The sequence below is a fragment of the Salvia hispanica genome, chromosome 4, assembly GCF_023119035.1.
Source record: "Salvia hispanica cultivar TCC Black 2014 chromosome 4, UniMelb_Shisp_WGS_1.0, whole genome shotgun sequence".
In the NCBI taxonomy this organism is placed as follows: Eukaryota; Viridiplantae; Streptophyta; class Magnoliopsida; order Lamiales; family Lamiaceae; genus Salvia; species Salvia hispanica.
In genome coordinates this window covers 37,105,900-37,130,227 of record NC_062968.1, presented here as the reverse complement: position 1 = coordinate 37,130,227, position 24,328 = coordinate 37,105,900, and the positions used below count along the sequence as shown (strand labels likewise).

The 24,328-nt window shown below is 37.8% G+C and overlaps 4 protein-coding genes across 4 annotated transcripts; 3 read left to right on the top strand and 1 right to left on the bottom strand.

Moving 5' to 3' along the window:
- Window positions 1-64: 64 nt before the first annotated feature.
- LOC125185473 (leucine-rich repeat receptor-like protein kinase PXC1) lies at window positions 65-2,369 on the top strand. Its single transcript, XM_048082003.1, has 2 exons — window positions 65-1,534; window positions 1,604-2,369. Exons 1-2 carry the CDS (start codon window positions 199-201, stop codon window positions 2,224-2,226), a joined length of 1,959 nt encoding a protein of 652 aa, XP_047937960.1. The 5' UTR covers window positions 65-198; the 3' UTR covers window positions 2,227-2,369.
- Window positions 2,370-3,334: 965 nt separating this feature from the next.
- LOC125221005 lies at window positions 3,335-4,630 on the bottom strand. The gene is made up of 2 exons (XM_048123129.1): window positions 3,994-4,630; window positions 3,335-3,906 (listed from the first exon to the last, which is right to left on the bottom strand). Exons 1-2 carry the CDS (start codon window positions 4,628-4,630, stop codon window positions 3,335-3,337), a joined length of 1,209 nt encoding a protein of 402 aa, XP_047979086.1.
- Window positions 4,631-6,301: 1,671 nt separating this feature from the next.
- LOC125223895 (pyruvate kinase 1, cytosolic-like) lies at window positions 6,302-11,051 on the top strand. Its single transcript, XM_048127204.1, has 16 exons — window positions 6,302-6,434; window positions 6,518-6,614; window positions 6,693-6,790; window positions 6,922-7,077; window positions 7,362-7,439; window positions 7,626-7,757; window positions 7,876-7,956; window positions 8,047-8,118; window positions 8,247-8,336; window positions 8,915-9,059; window positions 9,330-9,418; window positions 9,785-9,880; window positions 10,002-10,069; window positions 10,168-10,267; window positions 10,349-10,408; window positions 10,544-11,051. Exons 1-16 carry the CDS (start codon window positions 6,363-6,365, stop codon window positions 10,694-10,696), a joined length of 1,587 nt encoding a protein of 528 aa, XP_047983161.1. The 5' UTR covers window positions 6,302-6,362; the 3' UTR covers window positions 10,697-11,051.
- Window positions 11,052-20,140: 9,089 nt separating this feature from the next.
- LOC125224188 (putative homeobox-leucine zipper protein ATHB-51) lies at window positions 20,141-21,631 on the top strand. Its single transcript, XM_048127548.1, has 3 exons — window positions 20,141-20,500; window positions 20,625-20,971; window positions 21,173-21,631. Exons 1-3 carry the CDS (start codon window positions 20,404-20,406, stop codon window positions 21,389-21,391), a joined length of 663 nt encoding a protein of 220 aa, XP_047983505.1. The 5' UTR covers window positions 20,141-20,403; the 3' UTR covers window positions 21,392-21,631.
- Window positions 21,632-24,328: the final 2,697 nt, after the last annotated feature.

Sequence of the window (24,328 nt, the reverse complement as noted above, 5' to 3'; positions counted from 1 at the left end):
TTTTTTTAAGTTCCATGGTCATTTCTATTAAAAGGAGGTCCAATATAAATGAAAAAATGTATAAAATACATGAGTATATTTGTATTGACCACAATAATAATGTCATAAAATAAAAGGTAAAGTTATTTGTCTGTCCACAGTTTTGAATAAAAGTGAGCCTCTGACGTCCCATGCATTTGCGCTCCATGCTAACAAAAAATGGACCTCATCTCGTCCTCCTTTCTCCTCATTCTGACCTCACTCTTGGTCGCTGCCACCGCCGCCGTCAATGACACCGCCGTCCTCTCTCTATTCCGCTCCCAGACCGACCTTCACGGCACACTCCTCTCGAACTGGACCGGCTCCGCATGCTCCGCCAACTGGCTCGGCATCAACTGCACCAACAACCGCGTCACCGCCGTCTCCCTGCCGTCCCTCAGCCTCCGCGGCCCCATCGACGCCCTCTCCTCCCTCGACCAGCTCCGCCTCCTCGACCTCCGCTCCAACCGCCTCAACGGCACCCTCGCCGCCCTCTCCCAATGCCCCAACCTCAAGCTCATTTATCTCTCTGGAAACGACTTCTCCGGCGAGATCCCGCCGGAGCTCTCCTTCCTCCACCGCCTCCGCCGCCTCGACCTCTCCAACAACAACCTCCGCGGCCCCATCCCCGCACAATTCGCCAACCTCTCCCGCCTCCTCACTCTCCACCTCCAGAACAACGACCTCTCCGGCACAATCCCTAAATTCCTCGATTCCTTTCCTCTTCTCAAACAAGTCAATTTATCGAACAACGAGCTCTACGGCGCCGTGCCGAAATCCGTAATCTCCCGATACGGCGAGGCGAGCTTCTCCGGCAATGAAGGTCTCTGCGGGAGCAGCCCTTTCCCCAAATGCTCATACACAGGCGGCGATCATCAATCATCAACCAATCAAACCGTTCCGTCAAACCCTAGCTCTCTTCCTTCCTCAACAACCGCCACAATCGACGAGCCAACAACAAGCAAGCATCACAAAAAGCTTAGCAACGGCGCAATCGTAGCAATTGTGGTGGCGAACTCTGTTTTGGTATTGGTAATGGCATCGTTCGCGGTGGCCTATTGGTGCGGCGGAAAGCGATCGAGGGAGATTACAAGCTCGAGCGAGGGCGGGAAGAGGAGCAGCTATTCCAGCGAAAAGAGAGTTTACGCTAACAACAACAACGGCGGTGGAGACAGCGACGGCACTAACGCTACCGATAAGAGCAAGCTGGTGTTCTTCGATAGGAAGAAGCAATTCGAGCTGGAGGACTTGCTCCGAGCATCCGCGGAGATGCTCGGAAAGGGAAGCCTTGGCACAGTGTACAAGGCGGTTCTAGACGATGGAGGCACGGTGGCTGTAAAAAGGCTTAAAGACGCAAACCCCTGCGCTAGGAAGGAATTCGAGCAGTACATGGATGTGATCGGGAAGCTCCGGCATCCTAATGTCGTCAGATTCAGAGCTTACTATTACGCCAGAGAAGAGAAACTGCTCGTTTATGATTACATGCCTAATGGCTGCCTCCATTCACTTTTACACGGTAGAGTTGTTGGATATGAATGAATTTAAACTAACACTTGTTAATTATTGATAAAATTGATGGTGGCAGGGAACAGGGGAGCAGGCAGGGTGCCATTGGACTGGACGACGCGGCTGGGGCTGATGCTGGGCGCTGCGCGGGGGCTAGAGAGGATTCACCAAGAGTATGCAGCTTCGCGAATTCCTCACGGAAACGTGAGATCATGCAACGTGCTTCTGGACAAGAACGGCAACGCCTGCATTTCGGATTTCGGGCTGTCGTTGCTGCTGAACCCTGCTCACGCGATTGCGAGATTGGAAGGGTACAAGGCGCCGGAGCAGAATGAGGTGAAGAGGCTGTCTCAGAAGGCGGATGTGTACAGCTTCGGGGTTGTGGTGCTTGAGGTGCTGACGGGGAGGGAGGGCAGCGTGGACCTACCCAAGTGGGTGCAGTCGGTGGTGAGGGATGAGTGGACGGCGGAGGTGTTCGATCAGGAGCTGCTGAGGTACAAGAACATAGAGGAGGAGATGGTGTCGATGCTGCACGTGGCGATGGCGTGTGTGGTGGAGCTGCCGGAGAAGAGGCCGACAATGGCGCAGGTTGTGAAGATGATTGAGGATATAAGAGTTGAGGTTTCGCCCTTGGGGGAGGACTATGACGACTCACGGAACTCGCTCTCGCCCTCCCTTCCCACAACTGAAGATGCATTCTGAGTTGGTTAGGGAAGAATTGCAATAAGATGCATTCTCATTGCTGCTACTCAACTCTACTGTCTTTGTCCTACGTATTATTTAATTTACTGTGTTTCTCTACGTACGTATTTTGCTATAAATACCTGTTCAATTTTTGGATTTAATTTATGGTAGTCATCAACACTATGCTCCACGTTTCTACTTATTTTCCGCCGGATTAGTGAACAAATGATGAGTTTAATCGATAATGATTCAATTAAATAGACAGTTACTGTATAAAAGATTGAAGGCCTGATGGAAAAATTATAGTGAGTGAGCAGGCCAAGTGATTGATTGGTATTGTATCAAGTCAATAAATAGTCGGAGTGATAATTAGTGTTGATTACTATGATAATCATGAGACATTTATATTTAATGGAAAATAGCTCATCTCATCTATATGGAGATGGAATTTGAGCCTAAGTAATAAAGGCTTCTTGGCAAAGGAGCATTGCTAGGTCCCTTATATAATGACTATCATTACATTTACATCCATGGTTGCTCTAAAGTCTAAGCTGGATGACTATCAGTAACAAGACAACATCATTTTACTCACAAGAGCACCTTAAATCTTTTTTTGCTTTCTTGGATTTACATCAACAACTGAAACTCTCACAAGCTGTGATGAATTGGAATGGAAACTCTCTCTTGCTTCTGTATCTTTCTTCTGTTTTGCAGCCTTCCTTTCTATGATGAATTGGAAACCCAATCCAGTCCATTCTCAATCACTTGCGTACGGATGTACTATGTGAGAGTATATCCCCCTTTTAGGGTTTAGGGTTTTAGTATAAGAGAGCATTCACAATAGGGTGGACACTTTGGCTGGACACTTTTACGTTTTTTGTCCATAGCCACTTTTTATTTGTCCACGGCCACAAAAAAAAGTTTCCGCAGCATTAGTGGACATTTTTTTTAGCCACATTTCACTTTATTTTATTTGTTGTAGTATATTGTAATTCAATTACAATTAAAATTATCGGACTAAAAATATTTAGATAAAAACGACTAATAAAACAAATTAAAATTGAAAACTAAATTTCGTCGGATAATTACAACGAAAATTTGATCTACGGAAAATCACACATGTTCTTCACGCTACGCCGCCTCCCCTACGTGCCCAGACCTCTTCAATCAAATTGACCTGGAGTTGGTCATGTGTTGTGCTCCTGCGTATATCAGCGAAACGTTGGATCAGATATTCATTACTACGTGGTACACCCATCTGTATCGGCGCGGATGCAACGCCGTGACTTGTACTTGCACCATCTTCCGGTGCCCAACGTTTTGCAGCAAATCCTTCATCTTCTATTATCATATTGTGCAATATGATACATGCTAACATAATATTCGCGACATCATCTTCGTGCCAAACTCGTGTCGGGCAGCGTATAATGGCGCACCGCGCTTGGAGCACACCAAAAGCTCGCTCAACATCTTTCCTAGCGGCCTCTTGTTTTCGCGCAAAATGTTGTCTCCTCGCTCCGGCCGGTTGGCGAAGTGTCTTGACGAATACGGGCCAACGAGGGTATATTCCATCTGCCAAATAGTATCCCATGCGATACTGCGTGCCGTTTGCTACGAAACTGATCTCTGGACCCTCTCCCCGGCACTCATCATTGAAGATAGGCGACGACTGCAGAACGTTGATGTCGTTGTTCGAACCTGCAACACCGAAATACGCATGCCAGATCCACAAACGGTAGTCAGCAACGGCTTCCAGGATCATCGAAGGATGTTTGCTTTTGAAACCAGTAGTGAACTGGCCTTTCCACGCCACCGGGCAGTTTTTCCACTCCCAATGCATGCAATCAATGCTGCCCATCATCCCTGGGAAACTGTGCACCGCACCGTGCATATCTAGCAGTCTCTGGCACTCATCGGGGGTTGGCTTTCGTAGAAACTCCGGACCAAAGACTTCTCGCATGCCCTTACAAAACTGCCGGAGCACCTCTAGACTAGTCGTCTCACCCATCTGTAGGTATTCGTAGAACATATCAGCCGGTCCGGCATAGGCAAGCTGCCTTATTGCAGAGGTGCATTTCTGAAAAGTAGACAGTCCGATCCGGCCAGTGCAATCACTTCGGAGGTTGAAGCAACCGTACCGGTCCGCCAATGTCGTCGCTATATGGGTGAAGAGCGGTCGCGACATTCTGAAACGCCGACGGAATATCTCAGCTGGGTAACGGGGGTTAGCGCTAAAGTAGTCTGCCATAAGCCGCTCAGCCGCTCCGACATGGTCTCGTGGGATTGTCCGACGATGACGAATCTCACGAGGGATCGCCGCCGCTGCCAATTCCGCCGCCGCCGCCGCCTCATCCTCCTCGTCGGCTTCCTTCTGCACCTCTTGAATCAAAGAATCCCAAGCTTCATTCCACAAATCATCCATAAATAGCAATGGAAATCCTCAAATTTTTAGAGATAGAAAAATTGGATAGAAAGTGAAATAGGTGTGAAGGTGTGTGTGGAGAGAAGATGAAAATAAGAGGAATATTTATAATAAAAACAATTAAAGATCCGAAATTTAAAAAAAAAAATGTAAATCGGCGACCGCCGCGGTGGTTTCGCTGTGCAATAGATAGCCGCGGCGGCTGCCGCGTTTCTCTCTCCTCCGGCTCGTCCTCGGCGCATTTGGGGCGAAAGCCCTTCCGCCCCACAAAACCGTCGGCCTTCGGGGCGGCCTCTTCCGCCACAGTAGACAGGCGCGGCTTAGCCGCGATCGGGGCGGCCGCGGCGGCGCCCCTACTGTGGATGCTCTAAGATCATACTCCATCCGTCCCGTGATAGTTGTCCACTTTTGCTATTTTCGTCCGTCTCCAATTAATTGTCAACTTTCACTTTTTACTATAAATGGTAAGTAGGCTCTATTCCCCTAATTCATTTCATTCACATTTATTATAAAATTATATAAAAGTGAGATTCATATTCCACTAACTATTTTAACCCATTTATTATTTTTTTAAACCCGTGCCAAAAAAAAAAGAACAATTATTAGGGGACAAAGGGAGTATAATAACAACAATATCACACACAATTACTCAAACCTGAGATGGATTGCATACAATTTGGTCCATGGGCTGGCAAAATACCCATTAACCAGTTTCCCTCCAGCCCACAAAATGACCTTTGTTATCTTCCTCTCTGGCTACACACTTACTTATGATTCTTTCATTTTTTTAACTTCTGAATACAATTGAGATAGACACCATCGAAACACATGATTTTCGATCATGACAGTGCTATACTTATTTCACAAATCAGGACGACCAGAAGACTGCCTGCAATTCGACTAACAACTTATGAAGTTCCAAAATTATACACCCCAAAAGCTTACACATTTCCCCTATTGGTCATAGGTCCCATTTATCAACCCTACATTTTAGATAGCTAAGATGGATATGAATTTAAACAAAAACTGATCACTTAAGACTTTACGAGAAGTAGATCAATAATATCCTAAAATAGGATTATAAAACAACCCTTTTCATGAGGATTCGAATTCAAGCAAAAATTAAGGAAATATATTTAGTGTGTTTAATGAACGAAGAATTGTAGCTGTAGATGGGAAGAATGGTCCCTTGAGAGTTGACGGTAACACAAAATGAATGAGAAATGACCATCTAAATGAACTTGTATGATTTCACATACTACACTTTTGCCAATTCTTTTTCGCAGTCTTTCTTACTCATGGATTAACAAAAAGAAGATATGAAAAATGTATTTTCATGAAACTGTTAACTGTATGTTGAGGGCATCAGATTACAGATGTATTTGCCATCAAGACTTCCCAACATTCCACCATTAATTAACAAAAATAGTACTAAGTTGAAGTAATTAGGGGAAAGTATTTATTTTAATTGAGGTTTAAGTGGACCAAAAGAGGAATATGCTCGCGCATCTAAAATTTCTACTACTATTACTCGCGACTTATTATTGGATCATTCATTACGTGGTGATTTGTTAGTGAATTTACTAATTAAAACAAAAGTATCAACTAAAATAGGAAATTTATACTAGTATAAGAGCAGTTAAGTGCAATTGGCATGTGTTTCTCTGCGCAGATTTAAAAATTTCTTCATCGTCTTCCATTGTAATCAATTAGAAATTCATTTTTGGAAATCATGCATCATTCGAATCACCTGCTGCTCGAGGAGCCTATCCGCATGGCCACCATTCTGGAGCCATCCAAAGCGGTTAGTATGTGTTGGACAATCTGGATTTCGTAATAGATCTGCGCATGCATGATTTTGATATTTGCATGATCGATTTGCCGCAGAGTTTCTTCCCTGCAATGGCGAAGATCGTCGGGACGTTGGGATCGCGCTCTCGATCCGTCGATCTTATTTCTGATTGTCTTAAAGCCGGATTGACTGGTAATTTGATCGACTTCCTTTTTTTATGAGGCCACTCTTCTGATTTATAATGTTCCTATTCTCTCTCTGTTTCGGCAGTGGGGAGATTTGATTTTTCGTTGGGTGATGCCGAGTATCATCAGGGAACTCTGGAAAATTTGAAGACTGCGATTAAGAGCACTAAGAAGCTCTGTGCTGTATGTATATTACTTTTATTAAAAATCGAAACAAAAACATGAATTTAATAATTAAGGAATCAGATTACTTCGGTCAACCAAACATGGCCTTAGTGCAGAGCGTCGATTTTACTTTGTTTCTTTCTTTGCAGGTTATGCTAGACACAGTGGGACCTGAGTTACAAGTGGTTAATAAAGCTGAAAAGGCTATAACACTTAAGGCTGATGAAAATGTTACTCTAACACCCGATAGAGGTCAAGGAGCTTCGAATGGAATTTTGCCTATCAACTTTGCTGGACTCGCCAAGGTTAAGCATCTGCCCTCTTTATCATTGCCTGGTGGCTTTATGTATTGGGATTCTAGTAAGCATGTCATTTGCTGGTTGTTTCATTCCAAGAATATGGATTACTTGCAAACATTTATCAACCTTGTTTCAACCGTCTGGGCATGATTTCCTCTTGCTAACATCTTTCAGGATGTCAATGAAAAAGCACAGTGATGAGTAAATTCATTTCTCATGTTTAATGCTTGCATTCTTTATAAACTAGTCTACCTTATCTGTACTTTGTAATATATCTTGGATACTCGCAGGCTGTGAAGAAGGGCGACACCATTTTTATTGGCCAATACTTATTTACAGGAAGTGAAACCACTTCAGTGTGGCTTGAGGTATGTCTAGAGCAGGAATTCAATTATTGAAATTTTACAATATTCATAGTGAGGCTCCTTTTCCCCATTATTCTTCTGAGGCTTTTTGTCCTGCTTGTGGGTGATTTTCTTCTCCCTTCTTTAAGTATCTCTCTGTCATTTGTTTGCGGCTTTGCATTGCTAGATATTGGTGGTTTTGCTGCGCAGGTAAATAAAGTAAAAGGCAATGATGTGGTTTGCGTAGTCAAGAATGCTGCAACATTGGCTGGATCGTTATTTACATTGCACGCTTCTCAAATCCGTATCGAACTCCCTACTCTGTCTGATAAGGACAAACAGGTTTGTGTAGGACAAAAGGGCGATGTATGTTTTGTGGTTTCTTTATCTGGTGCTTTCATAAAAGGTTTTTTTAAATAATTTGTCTTGTGCTTCTAGTAATATTGCTCTTTTACTTCAGATTATCAGCACTTGGGGTGTTCAAAACAAAATTGATTTTCTATCATTATCTTACACCCGCCATGCAGAGGATGTTCGTGAGGTAACTTTGAAAATGAAAAGAAATGTTTTAACAGGTTAATGTGCATTATATGACCCACCAACTTACTGATGATGCCTTCTTGTAATGCAGGCACGTAATTTTCTCTCCAAGCATGCTGATCTAAGTCAGACACAAATTTTTGCTAAGATTGAGAATGTAGAGGTGATTTCATAAGCTATATCTATTTCATTCCGTGTAGTTGTTAGAGTTTGTGTGAGTACCAGAAAATGAGATATGTTGTAGTTAAGGGGAGTCAAACAGTTTACTTCAGCATCTCCCTCACTTTGCAGGGTTTAACCCATTTTGATGAGATTTTAAAGGAAGCTGATGGCATCATTCTTTCGCGTGGAAATCTTGGTGTAGATCTTCCACCTGAAAAGGTTAGTTGTTATTATTTCTAAGCTATGAATATCTTCCAGGTTCAACACATAGTCTTTCTTTTGGATTTTATGATTTTTGTATATAATTGCCTAGATATAATCCCTGAATTGGCTCGTGCAGACTACATCTTAGTGTGAATTTAACAACACATTTATGAATAAAAGCTATAAAGAGCCACAGTCTATCCCCACCAACGACAATATACAGTAATTGAGCAGTCAACAACTATAAATATGCATTCTCTAGCCCCATTGTTTAAGGGGCGTGATACATTTATACTACAATAACCAATAGGCTTCATTTTTTTTTACCGTAAATCTGCCATGATGTGTAAATACCTTGCATGTTTACCTATCTTTCAGTTTTATCTCATATCCCACATTCCAATTATTTCCTTGGGTTATTCTTGGAATAAGAATCTCTCCTAGAGTATATTTCTGAGGTTGTCCAGGCTTTACTTAAATAACACAGAAAACTCAGAATGATGCATCTTTACTGTAGGCAGATTAGCATTAATTTGGTGCTATTTTACTTGCCTGCTTTATTTTTCTTAGTGAGCTTTCTTCTGTACTTGCAGGTGTTCTTGTTTCAGAAATCTGCTGTTTACAAGTGTAACATGGCTGGAAAGCCGGCAGTCGTAACTCGTGTAGTTGATAGCATGACCGACAATCTTAGGCCTACCCGTGCTGAGGCAACTGATGTTGCAAATGCTGTTTTGGATGGTGTGGCACTCTGCTGAAATCTCAGAAGAATTCTTCTTATTTTCTCTTTATACTTTCTTACTAATATCTTTGAAGAAATCTTTTTATCTACCTTTTGATATTTCTTGAAGAAATTGTTAAATTTTCCTTTTTTCTTGCTGGGAATATGTTGTCTTAATAATCTCTTATCTTACCATTCTATTTATATTTATTGTCCAGATACTGATATATGTTAATAGGTTGCAGCTTACTGGTAGCTGGTGAGATTGATTCCCGGTAACTATTTTACAGGGTGTGATGCAATTCTTCTTGGAGCTGAGACCTTACGTGGACTATACCCGGTTGAAACAATTTCTACGGTGGGAAAAATTTGTGCTGAGGTATGTGTACATGATGTTCTTATCATAAGATACTTGTACACGTTTGCATCTGAATGTATTGATACCTCAAATTTTTCTTGCATTTATAAGTTTCATTTGGCTGGCGTAGGTGCTTTTTCTTCGTACAACTTTGTTACATTTCCTTTATAATTGGTACAAGTTTGATACCCAACAAACAAATTGTATATAGAGTATTTGAAATTATTTCTAGCCCACGTCTTAACTCGACTGCCCTTCTTGTAGAAGACTAGGATATGCACCTGACCATCAAGTAGTTTGACAGTCAATGCTTATCATAATGCAATCTAAAGCTTTTGCTTTAGTAGGTATTTAAAAAGTATTCTTAGTTTTTAAATTGACACGCAGGCTGAGAAGGTTTTCAACCAAGACCAATACTTCAAGAGGACTGTAAAATATGTTGGCGAGCCCATGAGTCACTTGGAATCTATTGCATCTTCAGCGGTATGTTTTCCGCAAAGAAAACAATAAGAATCGAAAGGAAGATAGTGTACTTAGTGCCTTCTATTGTTGGTATATGTTCAAGAGTTCATGGTATAGATAAAATATTTCGGAATCTGTTTAGGTTCGAGCTGCCCTTAAAGTGAAGGCATCTGTTATTATATGTTTTACCTCATCTGGAAAGGCTGCTAGGTAATCAATCCATCAGTAATGTTCCTTTTCTATGGTATATCATTTTTTTTATAATTCTGATTCATCTCTGACTTCAATAACTATCCTGTTAAGTGCAGGCTGATTGCAAAGTATAGGCCAACGATGCCTGTTTTATCAGTTGTCATTCCCAGGCTCAAGACGAATCAGTTAAAGTGGAATTTTAGTGGTGCATTTGAGGTATCAGTTTGATCTTACAACATAAAAATATAAAAACATGTTTTTTTTTGGTTGTTTATATATTTATTTAATTATGTTCAGGCAAGGCAATCACTTATAGTACGAGGGCTCTTCCCCCTGCTTGCCGATCCTCGCCATCCTGTAAGTTCTTCATGTGCTGCAATATTTTAAAAAATCATAATCTCAGGTTGCAATGTTTGTTCACACAAGTTACGTTAAAAATGTGTTTACGGTCTGGGTTTTTGAGTGTCGTGTTCATCACTGCTTGGTTTACAGGCGGAGTCTACAAACGCAACTAATGAATCAGTTCTCAAGGTAGCTCTTGATCATGGAAAAGCCTCAGGAGTGATCAAGTCACACGATCGAGTTGTGGTCTGCCAGAAGGTTGGAGATGCATCAGTGGTAAAGATAATTGAACTTGAAGATTAAACATGCCACCGCCTCCGATTTGCCACTAACTCGTTGCTGAATTTTGCAATGGCCACATCGTATAGTCGATCATATACGTGTGCTGGCAAACGGAGAAATAAGCCCTTTTGGTTTCCTTGTTGCTAATTTAGGATGAAATGCGGCACAAATTGGTAACAAGTGGGAGTGTAAAACTGGAAACGATTCTCCAGGCACAACTCTGGTATCTTATCTCTTTACTCAATGCAATAATTGCTGCAGATTAGAACGAAATCTAAACCTCTAGAATTTTGCTAGTATTTGTCAAGTTTTCTTAATGGTTGAGAAATCACTATTAGGTGAGGAAAAGGAAGGGACCTTTTTGCAGCTAAAATGATCTATTTTAGTTCATTCTTGATTAATACTCACTCCGTCCTTGAAAAATATGAACATTTAGTTCGGCATGAATTTTAATGAATAACTGGTAAAGTAAGAGAGATATAAAAGGTAGTGTTAGTCAAGAGTGGGCTCCACATTATTGGTAGTGTAATGTAATGATATAAGTTGTAAATAAAATGATGTGTAGGTTAATATGTTGTTTAACTATTCCAAAACTAAAAAGCTCTTAATTTTCTAGGACGGACTTATAAGAAATTAGTTCGTACATTCAGGAAAGAATGGAGTAGTATAATTGATTCAAGCATAATATTATAAATCCAATTAATGCAAAGTTTGCCACAACTTATTTCCAAACGCTGTAAAACATTTCTCATATAAACTGAACTAATAAAGTTACATAGTAAAATACTACTATCTCTATTTTCTGAAAACTGAAATTCTTCTTTCCGTTTTCTAAATAAAGAAACTCTTCATTTTAGAAAATTAACCCAATAATTAACTAACACTAATATCATTACTTATTTTAATTCTCTCTTACTTTATCTATTTTTTATCTACATCTCTCTTACTTTTTCAATTTTATATTAAAACTTGTATTATTTTTAAAGTTTTTATTTTTAGAAAACGAAGTGAATATAACTTTGATAATTAAACAAGAAGCGCCCATGGCCTTAATAGATTGCGGGTTGAGTCCCATTGGGTGTGCATTGTAAAAATGTCTCATTTTGCCATTTTAGGATGTCCGCGATTTGAAGTCCTATTTACCTCTTTACCTTTTTACATTCTAAGTGTATCCCACTATTCAACCAAATTATTACATTCTATTTACCTCTTTACCTTTTTACATTCTAAGTGTATCCCACTATTCAACCAAATTATTACACTGACATTAACTCTTACTTCATCCGTCCGCCATTGGGAGTAGCATTTCTTGGCTACACGAGTTTTAAGAAATGTTAAGAAAAGTGGGTGGAAAAAAGTTAGTGGAATAGAGGTCCTACTTGTATATATTAGTTTTAAATGAAATATGAGTTAAATGAGTTAGTGAAAGGTGTGACCCCTATTACTTTTTACGGCAAAAGTGAACCATGACTCCTATTTACGGACAGACTAAAATGAAAAAACAAGACTTCTATTCGCGGACGGAGGGAGTATATAAAAGTGGAGTCCACATTCCATTAACTCATTTTTTTTATTTTTCTTCACAAAGTCAAATAATTTCTTAAAACCTATATCAAGTCAAAATGAGACTATATATTGCAGAAAGATGCAGAATATTCTCACTTGAATCGAGCAAACCAAAAAGGAAAGGTCATCTTAAATGGAACGGATGAGAGATTATTTTTTTTTTCTACAATCTTATCAATTTATGCATATTGTGCCTCTATGTGTGTGTGTGAGAGAGAGAGAGATTTTGTGACGTCAGTCGTGAGTATGTAAGAGTTAAGAGCTGAAAATATTTGAATAATCATTTTGGAGGTGGACGTACTTCTAAAATAAATTAAAAATTCAAAAGCATATATCCGTTGATTTAAAATTCAAGTATTTACGTTTTTAACAAACAAAATGAATGAAATTACTTAGATTTGAAAGTTGAAACTCACCAGCCAAATTCGGATAAATCGTAGTAGTAATGAATATACCTAACCCAAATTGCAAAATATGCAACCTATTTTAATTTTTCGAATTTCTATCATAATTTCTCTCTTTCTTTAATTACACTGTTCTTAAGATCATTATAATTTGATGTTTGATTTAAGATCCCTGTGGTAAATAATTGAATCAAAATTAAATAATCTAAAAAAAATTGCAGAAGTTTTGCATTTTCAATCCATTATCTATTTTCTTCATACCGATTTCCCCTAAAAGGCTTAAAAACCTATTGAATTTGCAACGGCAGATTAATTCATAACAATTGAAGAGAATGATCGATGGAGTTAACAAAACTCGTGATGAGAATGCAGTATAGTTGATGTTGGAGTCGGAGTAGAGGTTGAGGTGGTCGTACATTGAGTTTGGTAGTTGAGTAGTAACATTGAGTAATGTCGGCGGCAATTTATGGTGAATTAGGTGCTGCGATCAATTCTCCAACACCGTTTCCGTCCAAGGCGGCGCCGCCCCCTCTCTTTCTCAACGGTAAACCCTTTTTACTCATTTAGGATTCTCTTGCATCGGATGTTACATTGTTACTACCACTTGGCTGTTTCAGAATTTTTACTTGAGGAAATACTAATACAATCACACAATTTTTTAATTAGGATACTGTACTTAATTATCCCAATTTTTACTCGTACGTAGCACCTTCAATTTATCAGTTACTAAAAAAAAACTTACCAGTAGTATTTTCTAAGGACGCATGAGATGCAATAAATTACGTTGGAAATTTTTAAAAAATAATCATAATTTAGGACGCAAAAGAAAGGGTTTCTAATTTAAGGATAAATTAACAATTTTTTTGTTTTTTCAGGACGCTTCAATTTGCGTCCTCTAATTTTAGTTGGGACACAAACGATAAGGATATTTTTTTGAAGCATTAGGGTATATTTAGAAACACAAATTAATATCCTTAATTGTATTAGAAAATATCCTTGTCCGATTTTTTTTTAGCGTCTGTACTGTAAGCATGGTGGAGAAATAGTTTAGAATGCTTTAATTGTAGACAAATTTAGATAAAAAGCATATTGTTTCTTTATCGATAGTATGGAACAACATGAAGCAGACTTCTCTTTCGGGTGGAGTAAAACAAAACATAAGTAGGACTCATGTTATTTCTAACAATTAATTCTTTAGATTTATGATTTTCCACGTGATAGAAACTTGTGATAAAAAGTAATAACCGAACCAAAGTTCAAACTATACCCTAAACTATATGCTAAGAGGGCAAATAATAAACTAAGGAGGCCGTTATTGCGTTTCAAATCCTTTAAAGGTCGTAAATACTCTATACTTGTTTCGTTGTGATATGGAATCAAGTCTATGGATTTATCTTCAAAATTAACTTTATTTGAAAGTTGAAACTATACGTGACCATTGTTTTTGAAGAATTTCATTTCATATGAACAAACACACACAAATAATCTACAAATATCATTGTACGTTGCGTTTGCACACACAATAATATATTACTCTAAAAAAGGGCAACTGGCCAAATAAACCCACGATATTTGGTCAAATTCTAGTCTCAGTACGACAAAACAAAAAACTGTTAAGAATATTTTTTAAATGCAATTAAAGACGTTAATTTGTGTTTCTAAATACAGCATTAACGTTTCAAAAAGTGTTTTATTGTTGGTATCCCAACTAAAATTAGAGGACGCAAATTGAAGAAAAAATAAAAGATTAAGTTAATTTGCTCTTAATTTAGATTTAGGAACGCTTTCTTTTGCGTCCTAAATTGTTGCTATTTTTTGAATTTTCTAGCATAAGTAATTGCATCTCAATTTTTATACTCCCTCCGTCCTAAGATATTAGACCCATACTTAAATCATAATTTTGACAATTTTCTGAACTGTCCCATGAATTTTGAATTTGGAGAAAATTGAGCTTGACATGGACGCTGCAAACGTATGTCGTAATTGAATCTGTAATTCACAACCTCGTGAGTGAAAGGATATATGAGAGAGAGAAAATTCAGATCCTAGTGAGGTTCCATCTTAAAATTATTTAACGATACATGAAGTGATTCGCTAGACATTTAACTTATCTCTCTTTCTTCACATATTTGAAATGAAACAAGTTACATTTATATTCCCTAAAATCCATGAGGATTTTAAAAAGCTACTACCAAGTAATATGCTCCCATTAACATAAATTTGATTGCACTTATATCCACTTTTAATTTTTCTTTGGTGGGTAAATGAAAATAAAATCATAGTACTATACTACTAATTTAATAAATTTGTCGTAAGTTACTTGGTGATAAGAATTTGTAAAAATGTGATAACCGTTAGAGTGAGATTGTAAGGCCGTGCATTTACGTAGCCCTACACATATCGCCGGCGTCTCATCATGACTCATGAATGTAACGTTCATTTTCTAGGGTTTGAGTTTCCATTATTTCTTTCGACGTTGGGAGTTGAGACTTTATTATTTCTCTGAATAAATATTAAATATCGCACCCCAAACTACACATTCCTATTCTTTTTCTAACTTGATGTTTTGTTTTTATATAACATCATGTTGTCTAAGCTTTATATCTATATAGAAGATTTATTTCAAACTGATTTTGATCTTATGCAATTTATGAGCATTAACAAAGTATCATATATGTACCGTGTCTCCTTTCTTTTAGGGTGTGTTTTAGTTTCTTTTAAGAAAATAGTCGAAAATATATATTTCGCCATTTTTTCATATTTTGTAAACTACTTTATTTTAAAATTATTAGGTTATATAAAATGGAATACTGCTGATTTATCTGATTCAGGAAATAAATTATTGAACATAAAGTAGTGCATATCCCTTCCAAAAGCATATGGGCATATACTTCAGCTAATCTAATAATTTTATTCTTCCAAAGTTATATTATTCCAATCACGAGAGTGCTAATTCGTTGTGAGTATAGAATATTCTTTATCATTCCTAATCAATAACGTAGCAGACTAATTCATATAAACAAATACTATATAAATTAATTACAGGAATTTTGAAATTACAAATTGCAAAATCGAAGTTGCCTTAACTTAAGGCTATTTACTTCACTTCAATACTATAATGAATTATTGCCACCAAGATTTATTGATTTATCTATATTAGGTATGGCAGGACTTTCTCTTTACAACAACGTATCAAATTAAATTCATCTCCCTCGTTTTATCTAATAAGGGTTGGACATATTTCAAATAATTCTTTCCAATCATTACAATGTGCCTTAAAACTGGAAAATAAAAATGATCTTAGTTTAGAGAATTCTGGACGAGAAATAATATACATGGATGAAAGCTTATGAAATAATAATAACTTATTCTGAATAGTTTGAATATATTTGTATGTAATACATAGTAGTAAAAGTTTATGAAAACGTGGATGAATATAATGGTATTGGATTCCAATTTCCAGGCGGTGACTATATATTATTGTTGTTGTTACTATCATTATCTTTGGACTTTCTTCAAAGTATTTTCTCCAGGTGGGATGCTTGGTTTAATCTTTAAAATTTCGTATACACTGACAATAGAAGCTTAAGATCTATCAAGCTAAAAAAAATTCTCCTATTCGTTTATCATTATCGATTTTTCAGTATTTTGTGTGAATTGATGTGAAAAGCTTATGTCATTCCGCGTCATTTTAAAACGGATTAGTTTCCATGTAAAAAGAGAATTTCATACATTTCTATTATACTTGTGTACCAAATCAAATTTACCCATCAAGTATCATACTCTTGCTGAGAGTTCAGATAAACATTATGATCAAACCGCAAAAGATTTGATAGTAGTAATTGACATTCAGGAAAAAATCCATGCAGCCAGCTAAAGAAACACGAAAAGATTATCACTTGACATATTTTACACAAATATTAACCCAAAATGATTTGCGTCTTCTTCTTTTTTTAACTATGTATTAAAAATTGAAATTGTTAGTTGTAAGTCATGCGTGGATGGGTAAGGGCATCCACAATGGGGCGGACAATCGTCCGCCACTGTAGCTATGCGGATGATGGGTTATCCATTGTCCGCGCCCGATAGATCGTCTGCGGACGATAGGCCTTCTATCATCCATCGTTTGCGGTATCGTCCGTCCCACTGTGGGCGACGCAGAAGAAAGCGCGGACGATGCGACGCGTTTTTTTTTCTTTAATTCATCAAACACTATATATATGCCTCACATTTTCATTCTGTTTCACTCTTCCACTTTCTCAATTCTCTCTATTTCTCATTCTCTCTATTTCACTAAATAGAATTAATCCAGGAGATTACCCAAGTCCGAATAGTCCGATATTCGGTGGTGGTGCACGGTGGCCGGGTACAGAAGCCGATGAATATCGGCCCTTCGACTCCAACATCTAGTACGATCCCGATTTCAGCACGGATTCGTACGGGCTGTCAGACATGGAGCCTTCTCCCACGCACGCACCCGCCCCACCCCGCGGCCGCTCCTCCGCCGCCGCCTCGGGCTCCGCCACCAAAAAGAAGCAAACCAAGGCAAGAGCCCAGAAGTTACCGCTTCCGGTGAACAATGAAGAGTTCGCCCCGAGGAGGACGAACTACAACCCGGATGAATCCATCGTCTTGATGAGGTGTTGGATTGATATTTCCGAGGACCAGGTGTTCTCCAAGAACCAGAGGCAAATCGCGTACTGGGAGCGCATCGTTGATAAATACAACGAGGGCAAGCCGCCGGCCGCCTACAAGCGCCACAGGGAGCAGCTCCACAAGCACTGGGATCAGATTAAGAAGCAGGTCAAGTTGTTCTCGACGGAGTACGAAAAGTGCGAGAGGGAGCAGGGAAGCGGCGAGAGTATGGCGGATGTGCGCGATATGACGATCGCGACGTACACTTCATTGTACGGCGATTTCAAACACTACCAGCCCTGGCTCCTCTTGAAGGAGAAGCAGGAGTTCCAAGGAGGGATTCTACTCCTATAGGCTGCGGCGAAGAGGGCGAAGCACACCTACGCCGGTGATTATACGAGCAACGACAGCTGCGCAACTCCAATGGACCTCAACCATCCGCTGTACGAGGATGAGAGTTCCGGCACACCGATGTCCTCCTGGCGTCCCTTTGGCGTCATGGCTGCCAAGAGTAAGGGCAATGCGAAGGCAACGTCCTCACAGGCTACGCCACTGGCCCCGGCCCCGACCGCAACCGCGGCCCCGACATCGGCTGCGGGACATGCCTACACGGAGTTGGTGGCCTCCGCCTACTTTAGGATTTTGTTGGACACGCACAATGGCCTCTTCAGGCAGACGGACAACCCGACTCAAGTCGAATACCTCAAGGATATGCCGCAAGTTGGGAATGCTTTAGACTAGCCTCACAGTGCACTTGTTTTTTTATTTCAACTTTGTAATTTTTTTTTTAATTAAGTAAATATAGGATTTGCCTTTTAATTGTGGTTTTTTTTATTATTTATTTTGCTTTATATATTTGCAAACGTAAAATTAAATACAAAATAGAAGTATAAAAATTATAGGGCGGACTTTAAAGCGCCCCACTGCAGGTGAAAGGGTAGGAGGATAAAATGCTGACGTGGCGGATCATAGTGCGGACCTTATAGCGCCCCATCGTGGATCCCTAATAAAAAAGAGTGTTTTTGTATTAACATAAAATGGAAGGGTTAAATTTGGAAGGAAGTGGGGGCAGGGTACAGTCATTGAATTTGGATCTTTGTATAGATCCTATTCCTACCCAAATCCTTAAATGCGCGCAGTTGCAGTGTGAAAGAGAAGGGAGCTTCATACAAAACTTAACTCATTTAATTACTCATCTAAAAAGCAACACAAAGTATTAAGAAATGGCATGCATGCATCTCTCTCTCTCTCTTTCTCTCCCCACTACCTTAATAATACTAGTTATTAACAAATATTCTTTTACACAATCCAATCTAGCTATGCTGTGTATACTATTTCCGTCTTTCCGCCATATATATAGTGGAGTAGAATTTCTTTTCTTAGGTCCCAGGGTCGTCAGTTCCGGTCAAGAGGAATTGGTCCATATAAAAAACAAACAATCATACAATATATCTTCTTGTTCTTGTTGTTGTTTATGGCATATATATATTTTTGAAACGCTCTAAGTTATAGGAATACTCCTACTATTTCTGTTCAACATCAAATATGCCACTCAATTGCAATTATGATTTTCTTTTATGGAATGAATATTATTTTAGAATTAGATGTGATATACTCCTTTCATTCATTGTTAAACATCTTATATTGCTATTTTGGGATGTCTATCATTAAAATTCTAATTTCATTTTTACTATTTTTAATATATAAATCAACATTCTACTAATTTGTTTTAGTCATATTTTATCATAAACCCCATCCATATAAAAATAGGACTAACATTTCATTAATCTTTTCCTTTCTATTTACCTTTATATTTTATAATCTGTGAGTAAATATGTAAAATTTAATTCTGGACGGATGGAGTAATAAACCATAACCACACCACCCTAATGTATGAAATATACTCCTATTACACTGCAAATAAATGGTATTTGAATCCAAGAACTGTTGCTAATTAAAAAGAATTTAGTGGATAATTAAATAAAATCTTGAAGCCCTACATAACGGATGGAGTAAAAACGCTTTATTGTCAAACCCAACTTTGATACTTATATGTAGCTCATCGTAGGCGCTCAAATAACAATTTTATTATTTTTATTTTCTCAGTATCTATTTTATGAAATTAATGCCAACCGAATACGGATATACTATGACAAAATCTGAGTGTAGTAGTATATTATTTTTGTGAGGCGACTTAAATTTGAATCGAAACTATGAATAAAAAATTGTTTGTCCAAAAAAGGGAGAATGAGTATCCAAAGTTGCGACAATAGGCATGAATGGATGCTCCAAAGTTAGATCTCCTAAATCTCAACAACAATATTTTCCAATCCAAAAAAACATCATTTAGACATTACCCAGTGGACAAGAAACTGGATCATCGAGAAATTAAAAATAAAAAAATAAAAAAAAATTAATGGAGAGGAGAAGGTGTAAACTGTACGGAGAGGAAGGAAACATAGAGTGATGAAGGAGAAGGCGTGAGCGAAAGAGGATGCATATTGTCAGTTGTATGGGGCAGGGGTTTAACGGGGACCAGATCGTGACCCCTCTTCTCCTCTCCACTATTTTTCAATTTTTACTACTTAACCATTATTACACGGCCTATACTTATTAAATACTAGTATTGGTTTGGCTTATACATTCTTTTTTCAAATATTGTATTACTCCATGTGTTTGTTGATAAGGAAGACTTGCATTTTTGCAGTAAATTAATTAGTAGTAGCCTACTTTTACTATTTTTAATCTTTCTCTTACACACAGACAGCACAGTGAGTGTGGGTACTGTTGTGGTGTTAGTAGTATTTATGAGTTGCATCCAAAGTTAGAGGCATGGATTGTTACAAAAGCCAAAGGCCTTTTGTCCAATTTCCTCTTGTGGTGGACAACATTCTTGTAAGAGTAAAGCTTCCAAAAGAGATCCACACTCCCTTTCTCATATTCACTTTGTTTCACCAAAAGGGAACTCAAAAAATAAAAACCCCTCCCTCTGTCTACTACCTCTGCACACAGAGAGTGGTCCATTTGATTCACTAATCCCTCACATCACCTCATCATCATCATCATCTTATATACACTACACTACATTACATTCTTCTCTCTTACTATTAAACAAAACAAACCATGGATTGGAATGGCAACCTCCGCGTCCCTTTCGTTTCTCGACCCGCCGATAACTCTTTCAGCTTTCTCTACAACTACAACTACGATCACTTCCCAGGCAAGATAACCTCTTCTTTTGTCTCATTAACCATTAACTCCGAGTTTTATGACCTAAAATGTGTGTTTTTATTTATTTATCTTTCCTGCCAAACTGGCCGTAAAAACGACTATGATTTCGTCAGGGATGGAGATGAAGCAGGCGTCCGCGTTGCTTCCGGCCATAATGGACAAGAGCAGCAGCAGCAGCAGCATTAACATGAATTACGGAATGGGACATGATCCCAAGAAGAAGCGACTGAGCACGGAGCAGCTTGAGTCTCTGGAGAACAGCTTCCAAGAGGAGATCAAGCTGGACCCGGACCGAAAAATGAAGCTGGCCAAGGAGCTAGGGCTTCAGCCCCGCCAGATCGCCGTCTGGTTCCAAAACCGGAGGGCGAGGTGGAAGGGCAAGCAGCTCGAGCGCTTGTACGACGCCCTCAAGCAGGAGTTCGACGCCGTCTCCAGAGATAAGCACAAGCTCCAGCAAGAGGTACCTTCTTTATTTTGTTTTTTCTCAGAATGCAATTTCAAATGTCATTTTCATGCAAAGAGAAACTAAAAAACTGCTGGAAACAACTTTTTTTTGTGGCTTTGTGTTTCCATATATGCATAAAGTTATTTTGTACTCTAGCTACTTAACTCACAAAAAAAAGGAAATGATTTTTTTTTTTTGTTTTTTTGAAAAATCTAGGTTTTGGCATTGAGGGCGATACTAAAGGATCAGGTGGCGAAGAAGCAAGCTTCGGCAGGGTGCACGGAGGTTTCAGGAGAGGAGACGGTGGAAAGCACGAGCTCGGGGAAGGGGAGAGGGGAAGGCAACAATCAGATGGGAGAATGCAACTATGTGCTGAACGTTGAAGACTATAGTCCAATGATAATGACTCCATATAATTGGGGTGCTCTTCCTTGATCAACTTAATTATATGTTCATATGATCATTAACTAGTGCTACTTCAAACTTTGAGATTATCACTGTAATCCCTAATTTTCTAGGAACCCCTAACAAATTAAGGTTCTTGTAGGAGAGTTGGCTCGCAGGGAATTAGATTTTCTAGGTTTCTTCACCTTACTTTACAACATGCATGTTTCCAGACTTGTTACTTATCACTAATTATTATTTGCTTCATTAAGATTTTTATAACTTCTATTATCTCCTTATTCTGCATGGTTGTTGATTTTCATTCCTAGCTATAAATTCTAATATAGGAGTAATAATTTTTATCTCCTTAACATAATAATTATTAACCGGTTTAATTTAATTGTCACAATATCACTTAATCACCACCACATTAGCAATATCATTTAATCACCACCAAAATATTAGTTGAGAAGTGGTGAAGTTAAAAATTTAATTTTATGAGACAGCGCATTAGCTCTACAAATCATTATTGGTTCAATCATGTCATAGCTTAATTAATTATTCGCTATTAATGAGCCGTGGTTCAATAGTTATATGTATATTGAATTGCTACTCGATAAGCTTAATTAATACTAGGTAGTACTAAAAAGGATACCAGCACCCGAAAGCACTCTTTTTTTTAAATCGATAAGTAATGTTGATGCTATAATGTTTATGTGCATTTACACTATATTAAATGAACGGCCATTCTTTTCTGTCCATCAAAGTGATAAAATACAACGTTACGAGGAGAAACAAAACTAAAGAAAGCATTTATTATGCTGAATATTTAAAAGACACACAAGCAAAAAGTAAGTAATAACTGAATATAGTATTCAATTTTGTGTCACAGTTAATATTCGAAATTTTGTGTTTAAATTTGACATTACGTAACACGCAAAATTATTTTTAAAAATAGTAGCAGTACACTATATATGATATACTAGTATTATTCAATTTTGAAACCTTACATTTCAAAATAAAAAAGAAATTACATAACTATCGAATATATTTTCCGATCAATCTCCATTTTTTGAAAATGTAACCTCGTCTCATTAGAATCTCATAATATCAATGTCCTTTTCCGCTATATATTCATTAAGCATAGTAGTAGTACATTTCTTTCTCAAATAAATGAATGGGCTGATTATGTAGAGGTCCGAATCTGAAGAAGCCCAAAAAAAAATTTACTACATAAATTGATAATCATTACCAATGTGTAATACTACTAATACAACATTTTGTACAATATTAGTCACGCATGTACAAATTGAGTTTGAGGTTGCAATTTTTTCTATTTCTAAACTCCCACCTCTCAACACTCATTTGCCATAAAAAAATTTACAATACGTCCACAACTTATTTGCTTGTCTATTTTTAATAATCTATTATCTTTTGAATTTAATACAAATGGAGCTTTTATACTTCACTTACTATTCATCTTATATTGATTAAGTCAATCAAATTATAAATACTCTTATGGGAAACCCTTGGTAAGAAAAGTTATTTCTTAATAAAAATTGTAATTTCACCCATTTATTTTTAAATTCTTAGCTCCTTAATATGGTCGACGGGTAGGGAGGGGGAGGATCATTAGGCATTTGTGTTAAATAGGTTAATTGGGTGATGAATAAAGGCACCCACGGTTCAGGAACTGGAAGTTCTGATTCCAAAAAACTTGGAACTATAATCAGATTGTGAACCATTTTGATGGTTCCGATTTTAAACCGGAAAAATAGCTGTTTTTTATGGGTTTTGACAATTCTAATTCCGATTTGATGGTTTTCCAATATTTTAATAAAATTTGATTTATATATATAAATCATTTTTATGTTTATAGAGATATCTATATATCCTTGAATGAATGCTCTCTTTTCAAAGTGAGATAAATAGAGGACAAACTTATCACCCTTTTTTAGCCGAGCACTAGCATCTTTTATACACTACCAACTCTTTTAGCCAAGCACTAGCATCCTTGATATTTTTATGATTTTATCCTAAAAAAACTATTGATATCTATTATCCAAAAAAGAGTAAAGGCCAAATATGGTCCCTAACATATGGCCGTTTTATCAATTTGATCCTTAACATTATCTTTTTGATTATTTGGTCTCTCACAAATAAAGTCCTCACTTAACAGAACCGTCTAAAACTAATGGACAATGACATCTAATCAGATTTTGACCAAAATTAACTATTTTAATTAATATTTTTAATTATATCAAAAAAATAAAAAAATAGATCTGGCGACTCCCAAGGGGTACAAGTGTACCCCCAAAACTGCAAGTAGTCTAGTGGTAATATGCATTTTTGACATAGCGTTCGCGCAGGTTCGAGTTCTCTCGGCGTTAGATTTTTGTTTTTCACTCTTATTCATATACTCCCTCCGTTCCATTGAAGATGACCCACTTTCCTTTTTGGTTTGTCCCAATTAAGATGATCCATTACTTAAAATGGAAATCTCTCTATCTCTACTTTATTCTCTCTCTCTTACTTTACTCTTTCCACTTAACACACAAAATAAAGTTGCATAAAATCCCGTGCCGTCCAAAGAAGGGGTCATCTTCCTTGGGACGGATGGAGTATTCCTTTTCTGCCTTATTAATTACGCCCTATTGAGTAATTGTTTTTAGTTTCTACCGATGCATTAAATGTTTTTCACTCCTATCCATTTATCACAGTAATATAGTGTTATTTACTCTCTCCTTTTTATATACACTGTAAATAATGTATTGTTGGATATATCTTGATTATCGTTTATAGTTTCTCATCTAATGTTTGATTAAATATAATAATATACATTTGTTCTCTCATTTATTTTATACTACACAATAAAACATGTATGACTGAAATAATTTATTATTTATGATTTTTGATGCTCAAATTTGGGATTATATAAAAAAAAATATGATGTGTTTTATTTTAATTTAAATATTTAAAACGTTTTCA

Excerpts from the sequence above, each read along its gene's own strand:
- LOC125185473 (XM_048082003.1), top strand. The coding sequence starts at position 199 with ATGGACCTCATCTCGTCCTCCTTTCTCCTCATTCTGACCTCACTCTTG. Across the intron at positions 1,535-1,603 it reads CCTCCATTCACTTTTACACG|GGAACAGGGGAGCAGGCAGG; the intron begins GTAGAGTTGTTG and ends TGATGGTGGCAG.
- LOC125223895 (XM_048127204.1), top strand. The coding sequence starts at position 6,363 with ATGCATCATTCGAATCACCTGCTGCTCGAGGAGCCTATCCGCATGGCC. Across the intron at positions 6,791-6,921 it reads GCACTAAGAAGCTCTGTGCT|GTTATGCTAGACACAGTGGG; the intron begins GTATGTATATTA and ends CTTTCTTTGCAG. Across the intron at positions 9,419-9,784 it reads TGGGAAAAATTTGTGCTGAG|GCTGAGAAGGTTTTCAACCA; the intron begins GTATGTGTACAT and ends ATTGACACGCAG.
- LOC125221005 (XM_048123129.1), bottom strand. The coding sequence starts at position 4,630 with ATGGATGATTTGTGGAATGAAGCTTGGGATTCTTTGATTCAAGAGGTG. Across the intron at positions 3,907-3,993 it reads GAAAGGCCAGTTCACTACTG|GTTCGAACAACGACATCAAC; the intron begins GTTTCAAAAGCA and ends TCGGTGTTGCAG.
- LOC125224188 (XM_048127548.1), top strand. The coding sequence starts at position 20,404 with ATGGATTGGAATGGCAACCTCCGCGTCCCTTTCGTTTCTCGACCCGCC. Across the intron at positions 20,501-20,624 it reads CAACTACGATCACTTCCCAG|GGATGGAGATGAAGCAGGCG; the intron begins GCAAGATAACCT and ends TGATTTCGTCAG. Across the intron at positions 20,972-21,172 it reads AGCACAAGCTCCAGCAAGAG|GTTTTGGCATTGAGGGCGAT; the intron begins GTACCTTCTTTA and ends TGAAAAATCTAG.